Here is a 25,254-nt window from a genome sequence, read left to right on the forward strand (position 1 = left end):
AGCCCTACGGGCAAGCCCAGCAATAGGGCCCAGTAATAAGAAGTCAAGAATGCAGTCTAGTGCAAAACACATATATTAAAAGTAGATTAGTGCATTTGTATTTGGGAGAACATGAAAACGAACACTGAGCTCATCTGGCATTGACCAATAGTCGTAGGCATACAAACATAAGGCTAATATTCCCTTATATGCATTTTGATGTTAATATTTTTTAAAGATATCAAAGCTTGAAATACTTGTGTGGTTAGATTACATTTTTGCTTTTGTAAGTCTGCCTGTAATTTAACACGGTCTCTCTCAATGTAATTCTGAAATGTTTAAATGGCAGGGCATCTGAAATCTACTGGATAGAATTTAGGTTTATTCTTGCACCTGGTGTTTATTAGACTCAACTGGTGCTTGAATAATAGGTTGCTGATTGTGGGTGGAGTCGCTGTAAAGGGACTCGAGAACCCCCAAAATCTGGTGGTCACAAAACCCGTCACTGCGGGGGCCCCCCAACAACCAAGGCACCGGAAACATCTTGAATATCATTAGGAGCACTAGTGATAATAGACAAAATACTATAAACATAAAACAAAATAAATTTTTGGGTTAAATTAATATATATTTAATGCATAAGAGATGGATCTCTCTGAATGGATATGCTTTCATTTTAGTACTGTATTCGCTCGATTATAAGACGACCCTGATTATAAGACGACCCCCCAAATCTGAATATTAATTTAGGAAAAAAAGAAAAAGCCTGAATATAAGACGACCCTATAGGAAAAAAGTTTTACCAGTAAATGTTAATTCATCTAAACTATTTTTTTTTAAATAAAAGCTATGATTGAGAAAAATATTTTGGTTTATTTCCTTCTATTTTCCAACCTGCCCCCAGTTATGCACATCTGCCCCAGAAATGCCTTATACCCCCTATATGCCACTGTGCCCCATGATATGCCTTTTTTACCCTCTAAATGCCACTGTGCCCCATGATATGCCTTTTAACCCTATATGTCACTGTGCCCCATGATATGCCTTTTGACCCCCTATGTGCCTCCATAAATGTCTTATACCCCTATATGCCACTTTGGCATTTAGGGGGTTAAAAGGCATATTATGGGGAAGAGTGGCATATAGGGAGGTTTAAGGCATTCAGGAGGCAGAGTGGCGTATAGAGGGTTAAAAAGGCATTTCTGGAGGCAGAGTGGCATTAAGGGGTTAAAAGGCATTTCACAGAGCACTCTGCCTCCATAAATGCCTTATGCCCCCCATTTAACACTCCCTTCCCCAGCCCCCCCCAAATTTACCAGAGCTTCTGAGTCCCCTGTCATGTAGCCGGGGCAGCGTGTAGATCCCACGCACTTACGCTGCAGCCGGAAGGAGGCGTGGCTAGCAGCGGGGGTTGTCTGCACGATGGACGCAGACAACCCCCGCTGCTAGCCACACCTCCTTCCTGCTGCAGCGGAAGTTGTCTACGCGAATCACGTAGACACCTAGACGCTGCCCCAGCTACACACCGGGGACTCAGAAGTACCGGTAAGTGGGGCGGGGGAGACAGGAGGATCCAGGTCCCCTGCAGCTGCGGGGGATCTGGATCTTAGTAGTCTCATAGTCAGACCTAGTTGAGGTCTGATTATAAGACGACCCCGATTATAAGACCTCGTCTTATAATCGAGCAAATACGGTATATTTACTATTTATACTTGTATTAGTATTTAAAAAATGTGTTCCTTGTAATGTGAGATGACACATGTGCACTAGTGAGAGGTAGTCCCCTTTGTAGATATCTGTAAATTGTAGTGTAAAATTCTCTCTTTTCTTATAAATAAGGAACATTTTTATAAGGTGATCTCTTTTGGTGGAACCTGATTTGGTCCACCAATAAAAATGTAACTATAACAAAGGTCATCATAGCCCCTTTAGGGCTTTATTGATTTTAAATGTTTGCATGTAGTCAGAGAGGCCGAGGCAGGGAAAGTAGAAAAAGAAAACAACCCCCCTCCAAAAAAAAAAAACGAAGACTAATATTGGAGATATACAAATCAAGGCAAAAGAATATAACCGACAAAGAGAGAGAAAGGAAGAGAAAAAGAGGAGATAAAGGGGAAAGAGAAAAGGAGCCCAGCACTGGCAGCAACCCGGCGAACAGGAGAGTATCAAGAGAGGCAGCCCACCATCACCCACCAGAGACTCCTATTCAAGGAGAGGGCGAATGAGGGGCCCAGAGACAAACTCCAGCCAGTGGAACCATGTAGCCCGGTATTTATTGGCTGCCCCAACCGCTAACAGAGCCATTTCCTCCAACACCCGCGTCTGCTCCACCCGGAGGACCCAGTCTTTGAGAGTGGGTGAGGCGTGGTCGCCCCATCGCAGGGGAATCAAGGCTTTTGCCGCTGTCAGTACGTGGTGGAATGAATATCAGTACATTTTGTGTCACACACAGAAGAAACAACAACAAAAAAAGTGACTGGTCCTGGGCTCTCCCTTCTATGCCAGCAGCACCTTAATCATGCGGTTTCCCCTCCACATACAGTGTGAATATCACATAAAATAGTACAAAAAAAGTGCGCTCAGCATAAATCTATTGGCAATAAAGACAAGTTTACAGAACGTGTATATATGTTCTGGATGTAGATGACTTCTCAACGCAATATATCTTAAGACAAAAAGAAGAAGCGAAACACAAATAGTGTCATACAGCCAGAGTACAATCCACCTTACGAGTTAGGTGTTGCACGAACATATTCCATGGTTTATGCATGCTCCTCATTGAGCTTTCTTTTGGGTCTCCCGCTCGCCGTTTAGTTTCAGCCTCTACAGGACCTCGCTGCAACAGACTCACAGGTCCCACTTCAAAGGTCCCAACCGCCCCCACAGGAAGACGGTTGAAGAGGCAAAAAAAGGGGGGAGAGGTCGGGGAGGGCAAACAACAGAAGGGGAACAGTGACAAGGGAAGAAAGGCATGTGGAAGGGCAGGGAGAAGGGAGAGGGCGGGAAAAGGCCGATAGGCCAAGAAAAACACAAACTACCCCTGCTGAGGCCACCAAAAAACCCCTTGCAGGACACGACGAGGGCTGTGAGCTCAGCAACACAAGGGCATCACCGTGTAGGGGTAGTGCTGTCACTAACGGTGGTTCAGGCTGTAGATCCTCGCTGCAGTACAAGGAAAGGCGCCCCAAGCGGTGATGACGAGTAATGCAGCAACAGATGGTATAGAAGCAGACAATCGGATAGTCGGGGTCACGAGCAGAGATCAGGACTGGCAGCAAACACGGATAGTCGGGGTCACGAGCAGAGGTCAGGGCAGGCAGCAAACAACGGATAGTCAGGTACAAACTGAGTTCAGGTAAAGGCAGGCGGCAAACAACGGGTGGTCAGGTTCAAGCAGAGTTCAGGCAACAATAGGTCAAATCAGATACAGGAACGCTAGTGTAGGCAATAAAGGCTCTATCACAGGCAAGGTATAGCTCTAAACTGAGGGTTTAAATATCCCTCCATCCCTAGATCCTCCTACCCACCTAATTAAGGGGGAGGAGGAAAAAAGATAAAAGGCCCCTTTAATTCCCCTAATGAATATTCATGCGTGAACGGCTCTCATGACGTCTCGGCGCGCGTCCCGTCTAGATCACTCGATCCACACGGGGGCGCGCGTCCCGCAGCAGGACGGACCTCGCCGCGTTTCCCGCGAGCGGGACGAGCCGGGAGCTGCTGGCGCGAGCTGCGTCTCGGTTCCCCCGCACGAGGACACCGCGGATCCGCCGGCAAGGTAACAAGTGCCTACCACACCAAAGAGGGTAGAGCTGTTTTAAGGAAAAATATAAAACAAACGACAAAGACACTGAGAACCAAAAGTGAGCTGCTGCTCACAACAGTTTATCGTAAAAAAAGTGGGGTAAGGGTGAGGGTCACATCATTATGCAAAATATACATATTCACCAGAATGAGGAATCTGCACACACACCAAAGGAACTCAGGTGCTTAACTGTGCCAGGAAGGGCCAGCTCCCAAGTAGATCAAAATAAATAAAGGCTCCAGGCACTCAAGGGTTCCAGCTCAGGCAGATTTATTAAAGGAAGACAACAACAAGGTTTCGACCTCACAATGAGGTCTTTATCAAGACAGCGATATCAATAAACGGATGTCATAGAATATGCAAGCAATCACAATTATATTAGTAAACAGATGTCATCGTTGACATGAGCAGCCACAGAGCAGAGATGGAGTAGGAGAGGGAAAAAAAGTGAGGGGGGGCAATGGGATCAAAAGGGACAGCAATGGTGAAAAACGAAGGATGTAAATTATGGGAGCAACCATTAAACAAATGCCCGAAGTGGTACATGTCACCACAGTGGGAAGTAAGCAGAAATATCCGTAACGGGAAACGGAACCACGAGGCTGAGCCCAGTGGGTGGGAGCAAACGGGTGCAGATAAACATATTTAAAAAAAAACTTCTATGTGTAGCCGAAGTCCTGGAGCAGTATGTGAGAACGAATCAATCCACCCAAATCGCAGATGTTGTGTAGACCAGAAACCAGAAACACCTCACCACGTGCTGCTCTGTAAGAAAGAGCACAGCGAGGTAGATAGAGGTGCTTTCTTTTATTTTTCTCGTGCCCCCTTTTTGAATGTATGTGTGTGACTACCAGTAAGCAACAGGACAGTGAAGTGTGAAAAATAGGGACCAACAGTTCAGGAGAAGACCACCTTGTACTCATGACACCTCACTCTTCAATATTTCCCGTGCGGCGAGTTGCCAGGGCACCGGGTGTACATGCGTTATCATGGCGCAGAGGGATCCGCCGCGTAGATGCAATCCTCCGTTGACCGCAGAGGGAGGAGCGGGGAGGTCGATACAGGCCCAGAATAACGTGCGTGCCGGTCACTCACCTGTTGAATTTAGTGTTGTTGAGCTGCTGAGTCTTCCAGGGCCTGCACCTTTTGTTCCAGAGAGGTCAAATCTGCTCTCTGAGCTGCTTGAGCTCCGTGATAAGCGTGGAGAAGTCCGTCTTCCACGGTGCTGAGGAAAAGAGCTGTAGCACTTCCGGTGGATCATTTGCCGCACATTTGCCGCCAGGCTTGCCACTTTGCCCCAGATATGCCTTATACGCCATATATGCCACTCTGCCTTCTAGATAAGCCTTATACCCCCTATATGCCACTCTGCCCCCCCCCCAGACTTACCAATGCATCCCCAGACTTGTCATGCTCCAGACTCCCTGGTGTCTACTTGTGGCAGCAGACAACCTCTGCTTCTGCCCGGGACTTCCGCCGTGGCTTCTATGACTGAGCACCGGAAGGTCATGTCACGCCGGCGCTACACATCGCACAGACATTCACCAGCTGCCAGAGAGGAGGATCCAGGTCCCCTGCAGCCAGTGAACGTTGGTGCGATGAGCGCAGACAACCTCCACTGCTGCCAGCACTTCCGCTGGGGTTTTCTATGATGAGACTATGTCATAGAAGCCCCAGAGCAAGTCCCCTGCAGCACCGCTTATAATGAGAACTCTGTAAGACCAAAAAGATTAAATCTCCATTTGTTATCATATAGTCCTAGGCTAGTCCTATATTTGTGTGTAGCCTGTCCCTGTAACCTATATTCCTCATTCTGCAACCTGCTTCTACTCCTCTAGCTCTGCTCTGCCCTGCCTTTTCTGTTCTTAGCTCCAGATATCTCTATATCCTGTTGTGACGGGAACGACCCGCACCCCCGCCAGACTTTTCTTCCTTCTGCCAATAGTCACCGGACATACAAGACTTGGATCATCAGGTTGAAATATTGCTGACGATAGCAGGAAATACAGCCTCTCAGGAACCTCGGTGGCACTGTAGTATACAGAAGTATAGCAATACAGCGCTCTACCGCCCTGATAAGGGCAGCACCGAGGCTTACCTCAATAACAATGCAGGACTGAGGTAAAACAGGAACTAGTTTATTTGAACCAAACACAAGAACTATATATACAAGTAAGAAAGGGGCAAGACAAATGTCACAGGATCTAATTACCATGACAGGAAGGAAGTAATTAGATCACACCCTACAACACAATATCTGGGGGAAGGACAGAATTACATGAGACATAAATAATTACATTAATTGGGGAGGTAGACATAGAATGATGACAGACATATAATTGAATTGAAATAAACAATGGCTAGGACAAAGAGCTAACAGGGGCTAACAGGATTAACAGCTACTGGCTGTATATTTAGTTATTATATACACAGCAGTCGGGGGTACACAAAAGACAGTGAATGGCAGTACTAACACCTAGCACCTAACACATTAATACATTTCTTCATAACCCAGATAATCAGCCTTCTTCTTACACCAGGATGTCCAGCTGGCATTTACAGTTCTGAGTCTCTGTGTGGGAAATGTGGTAAAACATATAATAGGGAAAATCAGTAAAAAGTGGGTCCCTGTACCCACTTCCCCAAGAACAGAACCCCTTCTAATGTCATGGCCGTAGTCAATCAGTTCACTTGGTCCATCAATGCCCTCCCAAAACTGATGCCCCAAACAATCTGCCCTTCCAAGAGCAGTACTCACCCGCCTGACCTCTGCCTCTCCAGAAAAATACAACTGCCGCTGGAGAGAAGTGCCAACTGCCCCTTCTCTCTGCAATCTTCTCAGCCACTGGGGAGACGACAGGGTGGAAGGGGTCCTTTTGATTCAGGGTTGAGGATCTGAGCCAGCTGCCCAGCATTTCTGGGGACTACAGGTGGCGACCACAGTCTCATCTACCAGTATGGGATACATGTCCCGCAGTGCAGGTAGAGAGGGGCTGTCCTGCCTCTCTCCAGTTGCCAATACTCCCCATAGGACAGAAGTGCCGACTGCCCCTTCTCCCTGGAGTCCACTCAGCCGCTGGGGAGTGATGCTGCCTGTACCCCCTCCCTGGTGCCCTGGCTGCTGCTGGGGAGATGACACCTGAGCAGAGAGCAGTGCCCCCCCCCCCCATCACCATGACTGTGGCGATGTGGAGGCATTTTTTTTGCATGATGTACCAGGTACATCACAGAACCAATGAGCCCACTTGGGCATGACATACCTGGTACTTATTCGGGCGTGAAGGGGTTGATTCCAGCGCCCCCATGAAAATTATTTGGTCTCTGACGTAAGGACTCCATTCTGAAGGATTCCCTTTTAACCATAGGGCACATCTAGTGGCAGTAGATAAACCCAGCAATTTAGCAGCTAGGCGAGTAGCCTCAAGGGATGCATCACAAAAAAAAAAATCACTGGCCATTTTAATATTCTGTAAAAATTTAGATTTTTAGTCCTTGGGAATAGGTAAAGATTATACATGCTGTGCCTTTGAGACCGTAGAAGCTGTAAGCAACACCTAAGGCCAGATAACTATGTATCAAAGTGTCATCTGTTTTTCTATCGATGGTGTCTTTAAGACCTGAGGAATCTTCAATAGGAACAGTAATGTGTTTTCCTAAATGAGAAAAAGCTGTTTCAACAGAAGGAGGAGCTTCTAGAACTTTAGATTCTTCCTTATCCAGCAGATAATAAAAAATAACCATAAGTGATCACCCAGTGATAACAACATTTAAAAAGTACTTCCCAACAGTAGGCAGCAACCCAAGAAAAGACACTCTCCGACCTTCCAACACGATATAGATCCACTAAGGGGCACTTGCACAATGGGGGAGGGTTTACAAAACACAATTGTGTAGATTGTAATAGTAATTGTAGAATGTAAATCTGTGTATGCACTCACAAGCGAAAATCAAGCGCTTCTCAAAATTTAAAATCCTTACGTTCGCAATCTCTAAAATCCCCAAAACAGGACACAGTACCCTCACAGCCGCAATAAAATAATACATTTCAGAACACTTACAGCTATATATTGTACATGGAATTAAATCTGTAAAAAACGCAGCAGGAAGTAGAAGGTGTTTAAAGGTCGAAATATATCCAGAGATCCTTCTATGGTGCTTCTCATAAAGTGCTTGGAAGTGATGCTTCAATAGAGTACTGCAGTGGTTAAAGTGCTTCTCAGCAAAGTGCTACATGCCAGAATCCAAAAGTTGGAAAACCACCTATTACTGTTTATAGTGGCACAGTTGCATTCCCATATCAGGCAGATACATTATCAAATTAAAAAATACATGAATAAATGCAAAAAAAAAAATAAGTAAAGAATGTAAACAACGAAAAAAAAGTTCTATAATGTCCTCAACACGTTTCCCCAGTCATATGGCTTCTTCAGAAGGTATAAAACGTTTTGACGTTTGTCCCTTCTCCATCCTTCATTTATAAACCCTTTTCTAGGTTTACTTCCGCGTTCATCATGACGTACCTCACATGGTAAACGCGCTGCGACGTTTCTCTTTAATAGTTCTGTATCCTTCTTGTAAACCGTTTAATTTGATAATTTATCTGCCTCATATGAGAATGCAACTGCACCACTATAAACAGGAGTAGGTGAAACCCTAAGGTATGCTGCAACTTGGGGGAAAGGGAAACAGTTATTAATTTCTTTTTTTTTTTGTTTTACACTACTGAACTAACACAGTTATTGGGTTACAGACAGTAGCTAATGCAATAAATGTACATTTTCTATGGAAATTATGCTATATTGTCTATGATCCTACTTCTGGAAACTGATTCACCCGAATGCTGAGACTTAAACTATGTTTGGATCCCTCTGTAACTTGGACACAGACCCAAGGACAGTTTTATATATATATCAAATGGAATAGGTTGATGCAGCAAATTCCAAAGAGAAATTACCCAGGGAAATTTTCCAAGATGGATGCCTTTTATTAAGAATTACAAGCAGACTAATTGCCAACAAATTGCTATGTGAAACTGATACTGTTAGGTGTCAAAGGTCCTTTCTATGATTGATCTTGTCCTCTAGTGGGCAATTTTATTTGAAAATGCACAACACAGAATATAATATATCATATGCTCTATAAATAAAATAATTACTACAATAATAATAATCAGTGAATTAATGAAAGCCAGAAAAGCTTTTAGACATTGATGCATTATGTATGTGCAATCTTTCTGTTTTTTTTTTAACAGGCCTACTTTGCCCAACCTGTTGTTGCTACTGCAGTGATTATCTACCTTTTGACAGATGGGACATATTACAATGACCACAAGCCAGAGACGATCTTTGTGCAATTAATTGATGTCAAAGAACAAATGCACGACTTGGGTATATGCATTTCCAAAATGCTTGACAATATTGTACAGCATTTCTATATCCATGGTTATTCTTCAGCCACTAGTAAAACTTGGAATGCCATAGTGGTAGGGAAACACTGGTTCCAGGTTGAGGACCCAAATTACTTTTACTATATTTAATCATAATATTCAGAACATGCACAGTCGTCATCAAGACCTTTGCAACCTTTTGCATTTGTTATGGTAGTGCTAGAAATGTTCAGGCTAATGGCTCAACAAGATGGCAGAAAAAATATACAATTACAGTCTGTGTGTGTATATATATATATATATATATATATATATATATATATATATATATAATCACTCATTAGCCACTTTATTAGGCACAACTTGCTAGTACTGAGTTGGACCCCCTTTTACCTTTAGAACTGTCTTTATTCTTCATAGCATACTTTCTACAAGGTGCTGGAAACATTCAATTGGTACTAAGGGGCCTGAATTGTTGATATAAGGCAGGGTGGATCTATGTTTTCATGTTGTTTATGCCAAATTATGACCCTGCCATCTAAATATCGCATCTGGAATTGAGACTCATCAGACCAGGGAACGTTCTTCCAGTCTTCCATTGTCCAATTTTGGTGACCCTGTGCGAATTGTAGCCTCAGTTTCCTGTTCTTAGCTAACACGCACCCAGTGTGGCACCCACTCCTGTAGCCCATCTGCTTTAAGGTTCTACGTGTTGTGCATGCCGGGATGGTATTCTGCATACCTTGGTTGTAACTAGTGGTTATTTGAGTTACTGTTGCCTATCTGTCATCTTGAACCAGTCTGCCCATTCTCCCCTGACCTCTGACATCAACAAGGCATTTTCTTTCACACAACTGACCCTTACTGGATATTTTGTATAAAATACACTGGATATAATCACATGGATTATTTTTAGAGATGGTTGTGCTTGAAAATCCCAGTAGATCACCAGTTTCTGAAATACTCAGACCAACCCATCTGGCACCAACAACCATGCCAAGTTCAAAGTCACTTAAATCCCCTTTCTTCCCCATTTTGATTCTCAGTTTAAACAGCAAGTTGTCTTAACTACGTCTACATGCCTAAATGCATTGAGTTGCTGCCATGTGCTTGGCAGATTAGCTATTTGTTCACAAGCAATTGAAGAGGTGTATCTAATAAAGTGGCCAGTGAGTGAGTGAGTGTGTGTGTATATATATATATATATATATATATATATATATATATATATATATATTTTTTTTTTTTTTCAGAAGTGATGTGCTTTAAATAAATTTGTAAATATTGACAGCTTATGGAAATGCCATGTAAAATGGCTATATATGCTTATAATGTCTATTTTCCTTGTCTTCATGGCAGGTGTTCATATTCTTAGCTGCAGGAACAACCCTCTGGTGATTTCTGTGATGCATGACCTCAGTCAACCATTTTACTATAGCCGGGCAGTTCTCATTAGCTTTACTTCGCATTGGGTGGCCATCTCTGGGGTGGCTCTGCGCTCTTTCCATGATTTTGATCCTATAACTATCGGCAGCTGTCAAAGAGGAGAGATCTATAGTGCAGATAAGCAAAGGTGAGTTTCTGTGCAACCCCAAACTTCCTTGCACCAGTAGTTTTTCAAAGAGGTTTACAAGCAAGAGTAAATGTTTGAATGCTTCTTTTATCCCATGCAGAAATGGGAACAGCAGAAGTTTAAAGGAATATACTTGCTTCAGACTTGTTTCCTGTTTACATGATTAATGGGAATACATTTAATAACTACATCTTATAATCAATTTATATTTTTGAAATAGGCTCTGTTAAAAGTAACTGCAGCTTGGCTTTGGTTTCAAAGTTTGTCAAAAAAGCATTTATTTTTCAATCAGTTTAATTAAAAAGAAGGGTATGTGGGAGCTGAGAATTAGGTATGTGCTGAAAAGGCAAAGACCTTGATCAATTTTTGAGTTCAGTAGGTAGTCAGAGGGGATCCTCTGATATTATTTTTGTGATGATGTATAGTGGTGGGAATGGGTAAAGGAGCAGTTTAGCATATTCTTTAGCAATCCTTTGGCAAGGTATGGAGAAATATATTTTTTTAAGAATTTGATTATTACTGTTTTACCTGAGATAATTAGGTTTTGGGGTTAGATGTAAACTACAAGCAATGAAAGATAATGTAAAAAAGTAGATGGGTGATAAGGGAAGGATGATTGTTTTTTTTGTGGAAGAGTTAATAGGATCTTAAGAAAGATCTTACGAGGAATACATAGATAGAGTTTTTTCAATGAAAACAATTTGGAAGTGTAACAGGAAGGGGGAAACTTGAATATGCAGTGAAGAGTTGGTATTACAAGAAATAAAAAGAAAAATGAATAAATACAATAGATAAGATGTTTGAGATAGGGATAAAGAATAGTTGGAGGAGGATATGAGCTAGAAGAAGAACTGAAAAATGTTTTGAAGAGTTTGGGCAAAATGGGAAATTCTGAGGATTAATGAGTTTTTGAGTAATGAGATGAGGTTTTGTCTGTGAGTTTTGAGTATGAATCTGTTTCCAGTCAAAGAAAGGGTAAGTAATTGTGTTAATTCATAACAGAGGTGCTACATATGTAATGAATAGGACCAAACACACTTCACACTTAAATATGGATTACAAAATGTAAAATTCTGAAATAAGAGTACCTAAAAGACGTGCCTGTACGAGAAGTGTATGTATCAAGGTTTTGTATTAGTGAATGGTATGCTTAATGATAAAATGCAGATGCAATTGAGTGTCAAACAGTGTTTCTTGTGCACTTGTGATATGGAGCCTTTATTCCAGAGTATGAAATGTGATAAAGGTGTGAGATATATGGACATCCCAAAAAGTGGTGGATTGGCTATATAAATGATGTTATTGTGGTGTGCAAAGGTCCAGCTAGTTTGCACAGGGCAGTGTTTGTGGAACAAATCTGTACAGTGAGTTTTTCTTACAGTGAATTAGAGTAAATGAGCATGAAAGTAAATGGAGACTGCAATTAGACAGAAAATTGTGTATGGCAGATTGTGGTTAGATCAATTATCATGCTTGGCATGATGTATGATGAGGATATTAAAGTTGTCAGGAAGTAATTAAAGGGACAATTTAGGGTCCATAACAATCCCACTATAAAATAATCTAATGTGCATTCTTCCAAATCAGAAATAAACCACTTACCTGACACAGAAGAGGCAGTCCTCCTGCATGTCACATCAGGTATAGGTGTCAAGATAAGGATCTGGAAGTGGTATCACCTGATGGACAAAAGACAGCACATGAACAGCGGAACATAGTTCAGAAGAGGATGGGTATACCAGAGCGGGATGTGAGACATCAGTACACAGGGATAAAACTGTAATGAAGGTCAAGCAGCTACTAGTACACAGTTCAAGATCCAATGGCAACAGTACAACATGATACTATAGGTTGTGGTCCAGGCAAGGAAGTGGAAAGAAACTGAAAACCAGTGCAGGACAAGGCAATAACAAGCAACAGCAACCAGAGACTAAAGATAGTCAGGGCCAGCCTTAGGGGTGTGTGACCTGGGGGCGCCAGAGGAGTAGTCCACACAGGGCGCCAGAACACTTAAGGCCGGCTCTGAAGATAGTTCTTGCAATGACAAAGGCTACAAGGATAGTGAGGGTATATACAGGAAAAATGTGAAGGAAGTGCAAACCCAGCAAAACTGGGCATGTGTTCCCCTTTACAAATAGAGGGAAGCTGTTGCACTTTAAATCTTTGCTAAGTTCCGCATGCATGCAGGAGAAGACGATTCTGTGTACCAGTAACATAATGGGTAAGAATAACCCTGCCATACATTACTGTGTGACAGGGACAGAGAGACCATTCCCCTGGGGTACCCACCATTAGTAGTGTAGTGAGTGGAACTAGAGCGGGATGACACTGCAGAGCTGTCAGGACCAGGGCGAGCAGGTCGGGTAGGAGTCCATGTGCAGGGGATACGGGGAACTCTGTCTGTACCCCTTTATGCATGGTGACACTGAGATAGGTACAGACAGAGTAGCAGGACTGGATAGGACTAGAGACAGGAGCTGAGGCAGGTACAGGCTCGGGAGCTGAGGCAGAGAGACGGGAGCTGAGGCAGGTACAGGCTCGGGAGCTGAGGCAGAGAGACGGGAGCTGAGGCAGGTGCAGGCTCGGGAGCTGAGGCAGAGAGACGGGAGCTGAGGCAGGTACAGGCTCAGGTGCAGGTGCAGGTACAGGCTTGGGTGCAGGTGCAGGTGCAGGCTCGGGTGCAGGTGCAGGCTCGGGTGCAGGCCCACTGGCAGGTAAGCCCACAGGCAGGTTCAGGCACAAGTACAGGCTCGGGTGCGGGCCCACTGGCAGGTAAGCCCACAGGCAGGTTCAGGCACAGGTACAGGCTCGGGTGCAGGCCCACTGGCAGGTAAGCCCACAGGCAGGTTCAGGCACAGGTACAGGCTCGGGTGCGGGCCCACTGGCAGGTAAGCCCACAGGCAGGTTCAGGCACAGGTACAGGCTCGGGTGCGGGCCCACTGGCAGGTAAGCCCACAGGCAGGTTCAGGCACAGGTACAGGCTCGGGTGCGGGCCCACTGGCAGGTAAGCCCACAGGCAGGTTCAGGCACAGGTACAGGCTCGGGTGCGGGCCCACTGGCAGGTAAGCCCACAGGCAGGTTCAGGCACAGGTACAGGCTCGGGTGCGGGCCCACTGGCAGGTAAGCCCACAGGCAGGTTCAGGCTCGGGTGCGGGCCCACTGGCAGGTAAGCCCACAGGCAGGTTCAGGCACAGGTACAGGCTCGGGTGCGGGCCCACTGGCAGGTAAGCCCACAGGCAGGTTCAGGCACAGGTACAGGCTCGGGTGCGGGCCCACTGGCAGGTAAGCCCACAGGCAGGTTCAGGTACGGGTCCAGGTACAGGTTCAGGCACAGGCGAGGCCCACTGGCAGGGCGGACGGGAACGGAGGCCCACTGGCAGGGCGGACGGGAACGGAGGCCCACTGGCAGGGCGGACGGGAACGGAGGCCCACTGGCAGGGCGGACGGGAACGGAGGCCCACTGGCAGGGCGGACGGGAACGGAGTACTACCGGGCCAGGCACGTGTACAGGTTCATGCACGGGTACGGACTTACGCTCGGGTACTGGATCATGCACGAGTACCGGCTCAGGCACGGGTACAGGAACAGGAACAGGCTCAGGCACGGGTTCAGGCACAGGCACGGGTTCAGGCACAGGCACGGGTTCAGGCACAGGCACGGGTTCAGGCACAGGCACGGGTTCAGGCACAGGCACGGGTTCAGGCACAGGCACGGGTTCAGGCACAGGCACGGGTACAGGCACGGGTACAGGCACGGGTACAGGTAGCGGCTCAGAGCAAAGGCAGTCCTACAACTTCAATGCCAAGGCCCTGACTGATGGGCAGGGCAGGTCTTATAAAGGCAGGGTTCACTCGGTTCATGAGGCGCAGCTGTACCTGATAATCAGGTTCAGCTCACTCCAGAGGGAGGAGGGTGGCCACTAGTGGTAGCAGATGTATTAGCTTGATGTATGATTCAGCCATGGTTCAGGGAGCAGAGAGTGGACCCTGACAAGAGCTGAGGAAGAATGTTAATTTATGAAAAAAGGGGAGTGACAAGTCAGTTTCTTCTCTACTAGATCACGACAGGCAAAATATTATCCATCCATGTTAACTATCCAAAAACAAGAGAAAAGAAATGCTGTTTCCAAGCCGCATTACAGATACTATTTTGCCATGTACCATGACCTACTCAATATCATAGCTATGACTAAGTCAACATCATGCAAATTAGACCCTTACCAAGCATGCCTCCTCAAACTCTGTGCTCCAGCAATAATTACTAGACTTGTGCATTCATATTCGGGCGAATGCGAAAACTAACATGAAGGATGCGTTTTCGTTGTTCAGCCCGAATACCGAACATACGAACATGTCGGCGGCAAAATGTAGACCAAAACGAAGACACACAACATGAAGAATCTTCGTGTTCGTCTTTGTCTACTAATCTCCCTGGTCCCTTCCCCATCTAGCCTACCCTATCTACGCAGCATCGGGGTTAACGGCAGCGAAAATCCGTAGGTTGGCCGTGAGGGGTTAAAGGGCCGTGCGAACGACTCTATTGGTCGCCATCAGGGGGCTCATCTGCCATCAACCAATGAAGTACAGGTGCTTCATTGGTTGATGGCAGAGGAGGCCCCTGCAGGCGACCAATAGATCTGCTCGTACGGACATTTAAAATCTTGGCGCCAAAGCTGCTGCGTAGTCCGTACTGCGTTAGCCCCATATTAAACCCCTCTACAAAAAATGGCAAAAAACGAACACGAAGAATGTATACGAATATTCGCCCGAACCGAACACAGGAACAGGCAAATATTCGCAGAATACAAAGATTCCCCCACACACACACAAAGACGAACACGAAGAGTTGGCCGGCACCTCAGTCTAATAATTACCACAATCCATGCCATAGTAAGTGCATCAATAAAACACTGGGTGCTTCCACCATCAGTTAAATAAGCCACCACCAAACCTATACTCAAGAAAGCTCAGATCAACCCAGATGTCCCTACAAACTTTGGACCTATCACCAACATCCTATTTCTGACTGAAGTCATTGAAAAGGTTGGCACAACCCAGCAGCAAAAGCACCTAGAGTACTAAAGGTTGCTTCATACAGCTCTCTTGGTGAACCCATTACACGCTCTAATCAGGATCTGAAACTAGGATGATATCGAACATCTCATGGACAATGAAAAGGATGTAGCCTTGATTTCCCTAGACTTATCTGCCACATTTGTACCATTAGACTAAACAAACAATGATAATCACAAGCCTAAAGAAGGGGGCCGGACTTTGGGGCTCACTGATCAGTTGCTTATTATCTTTCCTGACCACATAACAGGCTGTGAGCATTGTCAGTTTTGAAGCTTCAATCACCCAAGGATGATCCCTATCACCCATCCTGTTTAACATCTACCTCAAACCTCTCATCTGATGAAGCGGAATACATTTCCACCTGTATGCACACAAGTATACTTTGGAGCATCATAACAGCACAGAAAGCATGCCAACATCATCATATGCCTCAAAACATTCAAGACTGGGTGACAGCTAACCTACTACAACCCAGATAAAACTGAACTCATGGTGCTAAAATCTCACCCATCATGCAAGACATCAGAACAAGCAACAGAAGTCCGCTCGCCATAGGTAACCCTCTATGTCTCCTCTCTCCACATCTCAACTGATCAAAAACCAAGGAGCAGTATCCTTTCGTTTCCACTAAAACCTTAGATTAAGGCAACTATGAAATCACAACACAACTACAAAAATTATCTAAAAACAGTAATCACTAGTATCACGTCAAGTCTACAACAACACCATATACGTGGGTATGCAGTCAGAATCATCTCTGGGAAACACACATTTGATTGCACATATATTGAACTGAGGAAACAAAACTGTCAAGCAGTGAAGCAACAAACAACTTTTAAGCTCCTCTCTGTGGTACTGTGGATGCTATATATTTACAGGAGATAGATGCCCTTCGGCTAGAGAACTCCACTCCTGCTCAACTGCTCAAGACATACTGCAAGGAAAAACAATGAGTCCGTTCGCCTTCCATACATAGGTGAAACACCCTCCATCTTTCAGGACAATAGAAGGCCACCCCACATTCAGGTAGAAATTTTAAAAAAGCGGCTCTTTGACAAGGCATTCCTGCCACCTCCTAATATCTCCTACCCTACCATGACAATTGACCCCTACTCTTTCCTTTTTCTGTCCCTTCCTTAAGCGCATAGAAACAGGGTTTACCTGACTATGTGGTAGGTGTATGTGCTGCTTTCTAGCAGTCCCGGCCTCTAGAGCCTTCCTTTTACTGTGACCCATGAAGCATCATGGTAGTCAAACATGAGTGCAGACAGCTCAAGATTCAAGCGTCTGCCTTCTATGAAGGAGCCACAGCTCCCTCTTTGATTTAGTTATTTACAAGGGTGCTGCCCCTTGTAAAACTAAAGTCTCATTTTATACCACTAATTTTGCGGACATGACACCAGATAATGATTAGTATTATTATTGTTGTAATTATTGTTAGTGATAGATTGTGATAAAGGCGAAGGCACAATAGAAGGTATTTAGGACCCAGCAGACACCAAGAAATAGGTGAGGAAGAGGAAGAATGTGACAGTATTTTGAACTGTGTTTTTAGGGCTGTACTCTTTGCCTGCAATCACTAATTAAGTACTGGGGCCTTTATAAGGTCGGTTGTAAGCAGCAAGGAACAGGACGTCTGCTGCAACGTAAAATCCTCATAAAAATATTTACAGTATACTACTGTTCAAAAATTTGTGATCGCTTACCTGTTTTCATGAAAACAAGGAAATGTATAGCTATTCTAACATAATTACAGAAACAAATATATAAAACCAATTTGGGATAGTGTATTTTGAATGCCTAAGTGTTAAATAATAAAAAATGGAACTTTATATAATTACAGAAATGTTTTCTAATGATCTATGAGCATATTAGACTTAAACTTGGATTAGCTAACACAATGTGCTATTAGAACACAGGAAGGATGTGAAACATCAAACATCAGCACGATCCCCCACCGACGTCAGCGCAACCACCCACCAAAGTCAGTAGGTAGTCTTGGCCGTATCATGCAAGGGTAGGCTCCGAGCAGCCGGAGCTAAGAAGATCCCAGATATGGCGATTGGTACCTAACAGTCATTGAGAGTCTGAGCAAATTACTGGACGTGTTAAGGTGAGAGGAAGCAGATGGAAGGCAGAGGAATGCAGTCAGGGACTGAGGAAGGTATAGACAGAGGAGCAGCACAGAAGACATTAGAAGGATACCTGTGCAGACAGGCATGGGAAAAGGGAGACGCCAGAGGACAGGGACAAGAGCTTTCAGACCAGAGGCCGGCATAAAAGATCCAGCAGGCCATCAATAAGAGGTAGGCTGACTGCAAACGTGTGGAGAACAAGAACATAGCTGCAGTGGAGAGACGCATAAAGGCTATAGGTGGATGACCTAGAAGCAGCATCACCTTCAATATTACTGAAGTAATGTGCATCACAGGGGTAGCAGACACAGGAGATACATCCACATTTTGTGGGGAGTAAGTGTTTTTCTGAACACCTTTGTACCATAGTCAACGCTTGCAAGAAAGGACTCAATATTAATTGGTGAATACAACCTTATAGTTACATTGCTCTTCTATGCCCATAGCCCCTTTGCTTGATGCTGTGTAACTGATTATCAAGACAAGTAACATCACCTCTAAAGGAGGCCTGTACTACTACTACTCTACAACTAACTAACATGCTCCCATCCAAACATGTACTGTTAGGATTGTTAGAATCCTGCACCCACACACACGAATACATCTGCTTGGTCTGTTTGTAAATACAAACTTGATTATATGTTGATATTGCTCAATTCTAATGCATCTGTTTTTCCTATACAGCCACATCATAGTGGAAGGCACCAGTGATAAAGGAACAGCTAGATGCCTGCTGAGTGGCACCTCCTGCCAGCAGACACTAGTCATCCCCTCCTACTACCAGAAAGTGGGCACTTCCTGCACCACCTACTAGAAAGCGGGCATTGCCACCAACTCCACCTGCCACCACATGGTGGGCACCTCCACCACTGTCATGTGGACGGGTCATATGGGACATGCCTAGCAGCTACAACTCCCTTACACCCACTAGTAAACCCTGTATCCCATGGCCAAATGGGGACCACATATGCAGCAATGACATTGGTGGTGGTTGTGCAGCTATTGGCTTTGGACCAGCCACGCTGCAGCTCATATACAATGTCCCTCACCTCACCAGGCCTTTCGGGTTAGAACTAAGCCTCCCCTTTCGCTCAGGGGGACATTGATATCAGTGGGCCATAGGCACTTTTGATTCCTTGTATTTCCACTTCTATGCTCACAGCTGCAGCCACAGCTACACCACCAGCCACCTCTGCAACAGCCTCAGTTATACCATCAGCCAGCCACCTCTGCAGCATCCCCAGCTAAACCACCAACAACTGTGTCATCAGGGTTCACTCCACCTACGCAGCCATACAAATGTTACATTTACGTGAATATACAAAAACGTCTTCTAATAAGTAGACTTGGGCACCAGGAGGCTCTTCGTGCTCGTCTTCGTGAAAAAAACATGTTCGTATTCCGCGAATATTCGCCCATTCCTGTCTTCTCTTCGGGGGCGAATATTCATGGACATTCTTCGTGTTTGTTTTTTCTTAGTTTTTTCCGTTTTTTATAAGGGGTTAATACGGGGGTTAACGCGTACCGCAGCAGCTCTGGCGCCAGGAGTTTAAATGTCCGTATGAGCAACTCTATTGGTTGCCAGCAGGGGGCTCGTCTGCCATCAACCAATGGTTGATGGCAGACGAGCCCCCTGCTGGCGACCAATAGAGTTGCTCGTACAGACTTGTACAAACTCCTGGTACCGTAACTTGACCGGGAGAGACCGCTGGTCTCCCTGCTCTATCAGTTAAATGTCCGTACGAACGACCAATAAAGTCGCTTGTACGGACATTTAACTGATAGAACAGGGAGACCAGTGGTCTCTGCCGGACAAGTTGCTGCATTATGACTTTTAAAATCCTGGTGCCGTAACTTGGCCGGGAGAGACTACTGCTCTCCCTGCTGCAACGGTTAAAAGTTCCTGTAGGCGACCAATAGGCTCACTCGCACTGCCCTGTAACCCCTGACGACGAACCTACGGATTTCCGCTTCCGTCAACTCCCACGATGCAGCGAAGATAAGGTAGGCTAGATGGGGAAGGGACCGGGGAGATTAGTAGAAGACGAAGACGATCACGAAGAATCTTCGCGTGTGTGCCTTCGTCTACGTTTTACCGCTGCTGTTTTCTCTTCCTCGTGTCTTCGGATCGAACACAAAAACACACTCTTCGTGTTCGCTTTCGTGTTCGCCCGAAGACGAATGCACAAGTCTACTAATAAGCGCAACTTGTGGTGTAGGATAACTAAATAAAACCCACTTACAGTGCAAGTGCTGCTTTAATCAAAGGACACAAACTCCACAATTGTCTCACACACAGCGTATGAAGTTTAACCAAAAATGCATAGTGCACATCTAGTTAGGGTACAAATATTATAAATATTTCCCCTTTAACCCCTTCAACCCCCTATGGACGTACACCTATTAAAAAACCACTATGGACGTACCGGTACGTCCAGCCCTTCATGCAGCGTCAGGGACACATCCCTGCCGCTGCACGGGAGATCAGGTTGTCGTTTGATAGCCTGGACTCCCCACTGACAGCAGAAGCCGGTCAGTCCCGGCATGAAAGCCGGAAAGCTGTTACATTTCAAACTTCCCGATACGTCACTGCTGACGTAACCCGTCACTGCTGAAGTTCATCGGAGGACAGGATATCCCCTGCAGGGGATATCTTGTCCTCCGATGAGGCACAGACGCTGCGATCTCTATGCACGTCTGTGAGGACCTGCATGGAGATCACAGTGTGCAACCATGTCTCTCACTTCCCCTCCCATCCTGAAACAGAAAAGCAGGAAAAAAAAACGTTTACTCATTTAAAAAATAATAATAAAAAAAACATTAAAATAATATAAATCATAAAAAAAAAATAATAATGTGAGCTGTGATGTCATTGTGAATTTTTTTTTAAAAAATTACAAAAAATATATAAAAAAGATAATAAAAAAAAATTAAAAAACCTTACATCCCATTGCCCTAGCATAACATCTAGCCAGTATAACCCTCCTGCCCCCGTTCACAACTCCCAAACCTGTTAAGCCATAGGCATAAAAATGATACAAAAAAATGTATACCTTATAGTATGCTCCCTGGTGCTGGGAAAGTATGGAAAATCTATATAAATTAGGTATTTCTGAAATTAGGACAGCTGAATTGATAAACTTGGAGGGGATTTTCCATCACTTTACCTAATTTTGTGAGGATTCAGAGGGAAATTCTTTTAAAAAATTTGTTTTTTTTCTAATTTTTGCTAGATTTTACTAAATTTCTCATTCTAAATTTTCAGCTAATCATCCAACTATGGTATCAAAAGAAAGCTCTATCTCTCCTTGAAAAAACAATATATAGTTTACATGGGTACACTATTCACAGGAAAAGAGAATAATCGCTGAACTGACATGGCAAAATTGCTCCGGGCTTTGAGGTACCAAAAACCCCTGGGATTGAAGGGGTTAAATCCTCAAATATTAACCCTTAAAAAAACCGGCAAACAATAAAATTACATATAAATCATGATAAGAGAGGCTCTAACACTTTTCAGAGCAGTTACTTTGGTATGCAGGCCTGGGCCAACCCTCTAAATTATAGTGGAAGGGACAGCTTCAATTTGGTTTGTTGTGTACTTTACATTTTCCCTTCTCCAGGCTTTTATGTAAATATTAGAAATATCCAATGTTTTTATGGTTTTTTTTTGCTTTTTTTATGCAAGTTATAGGGCAATAAATACAAGTAGCCTTTTGCTATTTCAAAACCATTTTTGTCCAAATCTGGTTATTCCGCCCCATTTGCTATTTGGGACATCTTTGAAGCCGGCCAATGCAATCTACCCCCATCAAACCATATGTTTTTGAAAACTAGACACCCCAGGGTATTTTAAATGCCGATATTTTAACCCTTTGCATGCACTAATTTTACCACCAGCCTTTGTCAATATTTGTGGTGGTATTTTTTTTCACACAAATTGTACTTCAGGTGTGAATTTACAGCTTCTGGTATATGTCACTGTCAAACAACACCCCAATATGTGTCCAGCAACATCTCTTGACTACAGTTATACAGTTGTCTGCTTGTTTGGGGGCTAAAATGCCACTTTCGGGAATCCTGCTTTTTTCCATTTTTGGCAGTCTGTGCCTACACCCTATCTTTCAACCTGGCCACTCCAATTTACCCAATCAAACCTTTAATTATTTTTTTTAAAGTAGACACCCCTTGGGTATTTGAAATGCAAATAATTTTAGCACTTGCTCATAATGATAAACTTTATTTGTTTATTTTTTTTATTTATTTTATTATTTTGAACTTTTTGGAACTGGATGGTTCCACTGATGGTGACTGCATAATTATCTTCAAATGTTACCACATTTTTTTCCAGCTATTTTTATTTTTTCCATATTTTTTTTATTATTTTATTAATATTTTACTAATCACATTGTGATTAGAAAGCTGGGCTCCACTGACTTGCATAGTTGAATGAAGTACCTGCAAGGGGAGTCAGAGTTTTTGGTGTCGCTGAATGCCTCGCTGAATGAACTCTTTTAAAAAGGACGCCCTGGGGAGGGGCCAGGCATGTCCCCTGATGTCGATCTCGACATTGAGGCATTACAGCAACACCGTTTAAGCGAAGAAAGTGATCTTGATCACTTTTTAAGCTTGTTTAATGCCATGACATGCCAGGCACGTCATTTGTCGTTAACTTTGCTTGGCAGTTAGTCCTGCTTTTGACAGCATATGGACAAAGCTCCAGGGCCAGATGGGATACTACAGGAAGTTATGTAAGAAATAGCCAGACCACTGTTTTTGATTTTCAAAGATTCTTTCCAGTCAGGAATTGTACCAAAGGACTGGCGTGAAGCAGATGTGGTTCCCAAATCTGAGCCTGGGAACTACAGACCTGTAAGCTTAACATCTGTGGTGGAGAAATTGTTTGAGATTTTATTAAGAGATGGCATACAGGAATATATTGTGAACAATTATATCATCAGTAGGAGTCAGCACAATTTTGTGATCATGTCAGACCAATTTAATTGCGTTCTATGATGTTGTGAGTAAATGTGTAGATCAGGGTGTTGCTGTAGATGTTGTCTATTTAGATTCCACACCAACGGTTATTGTATAACAAATAACAAATCGGTCTTGGAGAAAATGCTTGTGTTTGGATTAGAAATTGTCTTAATAAATAAAGGTTCCAGGCACTCAAGGGTTCCAGCTCAGGCAGATTTATTAAAGGAAGACAGTTGCTGTATTCCTTTAATAAATCTGCCTGAGCTGGAACCCGTGAGTGCCTGGAGCCTTTATTTATTTTGATCTACTGGGGAGCTGGCCCTTCCTGGCACAGTTAAGCACCTGAGTTCCTTTGGTGTGTGTGCAGATTCCTCATTCTGGTGACTAGAAATTGTCTTAGTGACAGGGTGCAAAGAGTTGTTGGAAATGGTGAATTCTCAGCTGCACAACTGTGATAAGTGGGGTGCCTCAAGGTTCTGTCTTGGGTCCAGTTCCCTTTAACTTATTTATTAATGATCTTGCGATAGATATTGGATGTCACTTGTCTGTGTTTGCTGATGACACAAAACTAGGTAAGGTTATAAAGTCTGACCTGGATGTAGCTTTTCTTTAGAATGATTTGGACAAACTAGGGGACTGGGCAAATAAGTGGCAGATGAGATTCAATATAGATAAGTGTAAGGTAATGCACTTTGGTACCAAAAATAAGCATGCAACTTACACTCTAAAGGACATTGCATTGGGGATAGTAGAAAATAAGAAGGACTTAGGTATATGTGTAGACCATAGACAAAGTACAGTGCCAGTCAGTGGTTGCAAAAGCCAGTAAGGTATTGGCATGCAAGAAGAGGAGTATTAAATCACGAGATGAAAGTATAATTTTACCTCTTTATAAAGTAATGGTGAGGCCTCACCTTGAATATGCAGTGCAATTTTGGAAGGGTGTTATAGAGCTGGAGAAAGTGCAAAGGCGGGCTACAAAGTTAATTAAATAAATGGAGAATTTTAGTTATGAAGAAAGACTATAAAAACGGAACTTGCTTTCACTTGAAAAGAGACGTCTAAGAGGCGATCTGATCACATTGTACAAATACATGCAAGGTCAGTATAAACAGCTCTCTAGTGATCTATTCACCAAGAGGTCTCAAGAAAAGAGCTATATATGCTATATACTAATTGCAATATACAAACAGCAATTTGAAAAACCAATAGCCATTTTAAGGTCCCCATTGAATTCATAATGCACCTTACTTATGGATATGTCACCCTGCCCCCCCTGAAATACCTTATACCCCCCCCTGATATGCCACTCTGCCCCCCAGACTTACCAATGCATCCCCAGACTTGCCCCACATGCTCCAGACTCCCTGGTGTCTAGAGGGGGCAGCCGGTGGATGTCTACGCGATGAGTGTAGACAACCTCTGCTGCTGCCTGGCACTTCCACCTTCACCGGCTGCCACCGCTACTCACCAAGGAATCTGAAGCACAGAGACGCACTGGTAAGTCAGGGGAGGGTAAGAGTGGCATATAGGGGGGTGTAAGGGCTTTCTGGAGGCAGAGTGGCATATAGGGGGTTAAAAGGAAAATCAGGGAGACAGAGTGGCATATAGGGGGTTAAAGGAATATAAGGCATATCTGGGGGGCTGATGTGCATAACTGGGGGAAGGTAGACAAATAAAAGGAAATAAAAACAAAAAAATCATTTTTCTCAATCATAGTTTTTATTAAATATGAAAAAATAGTTTACATGTGAATTAATATTTATTAATACAACTTTTTTCTATAGGGTAGTCATATTCAGGCTTTTTTCCTAAATTAATATTCAAATTCAGGGGGGGGGTCTTCTTACAATCAAGCAAATACGCTACTTACCATTTAATATAATGTTGCTTTAAGAAACAAGTTTGTAGACATAATTTGCCTTTTGTAAATAACATATTGTGTTCATTGAAATACATATAGTAATTCATTATTTTTTTACCTAACAGCTGTGTCCATTATACATGCAACCCTGCTGAATGCCAGAAACTGGAGATTGAAAACGCTGAGATGAATTGCACAAATGGGCACTATGATGGGGCCCAGTGTAAGGTGACTTGCCAGACAGGGTACATATTTCAAATACATAGAGATGATGATCTTATGAAATCCCAGGTTTGTAAATTAACTGTTTTTACAATCTTAGTTGCAATTTTGCTTTATAGAGCGAAAGTGAATAATGACAACATGATTTAATAAGACACTGTATGTTTTGTTATCTCCTAATTATTTATGTGTGTGGGTTGGGGTAAGGGTTGCTGGCTCTTTTCTAATATCTTTGTTA

General features: G+C 43.8%; 1 protein-coding gene across 1 annotated transcript in view; it reads left to right on the forward strand.

Moving 5' to 3' along the window:
* Positions 1 to 25,254, forward strand: part of LOC149287624 (pappalysin-1-like) — a 506,291-nt gene that overhangs the window by 336,538 nt on the left and 144,499 nt on the right. The window contains exons 12-14 of the mRNA XM_089492654.1: positions 9,033 to 9,168; positions 10,527 to 10,740; positions 24,920 to 25,085. Coding sequence (XP_089348780.1) covers positions 9,033 to 9,168; positions 10,527 to 10,740; positions 24,920 to 25,085 — 516 coding nt within the window. The remainder of the gene's footprint in view (positions 1 to 9,032; positions 9,169 to 10,526; positions 10,741 to 24,919; positions 25,086 to 25,254) is intronic.

The sequence above is a fragment of the Sceloporus occidentalis genome, unplaced genomic scaffold (assembly GCF_023333645.1).
Source record: "Sceloporus occidentalis isolate IW3139 unplaced genomic scaffold, rSceOcc1.0.p SCAF_58, whole genome shotgun sequence".
NCBI classification, from domain to species: domain Eukaryota; kingdom Metazoa; phylum Chordata; class Lepidosauria; order Squamata; family Phrynosomatidae; genus Sceloporus; species Sceloporus occidentalis.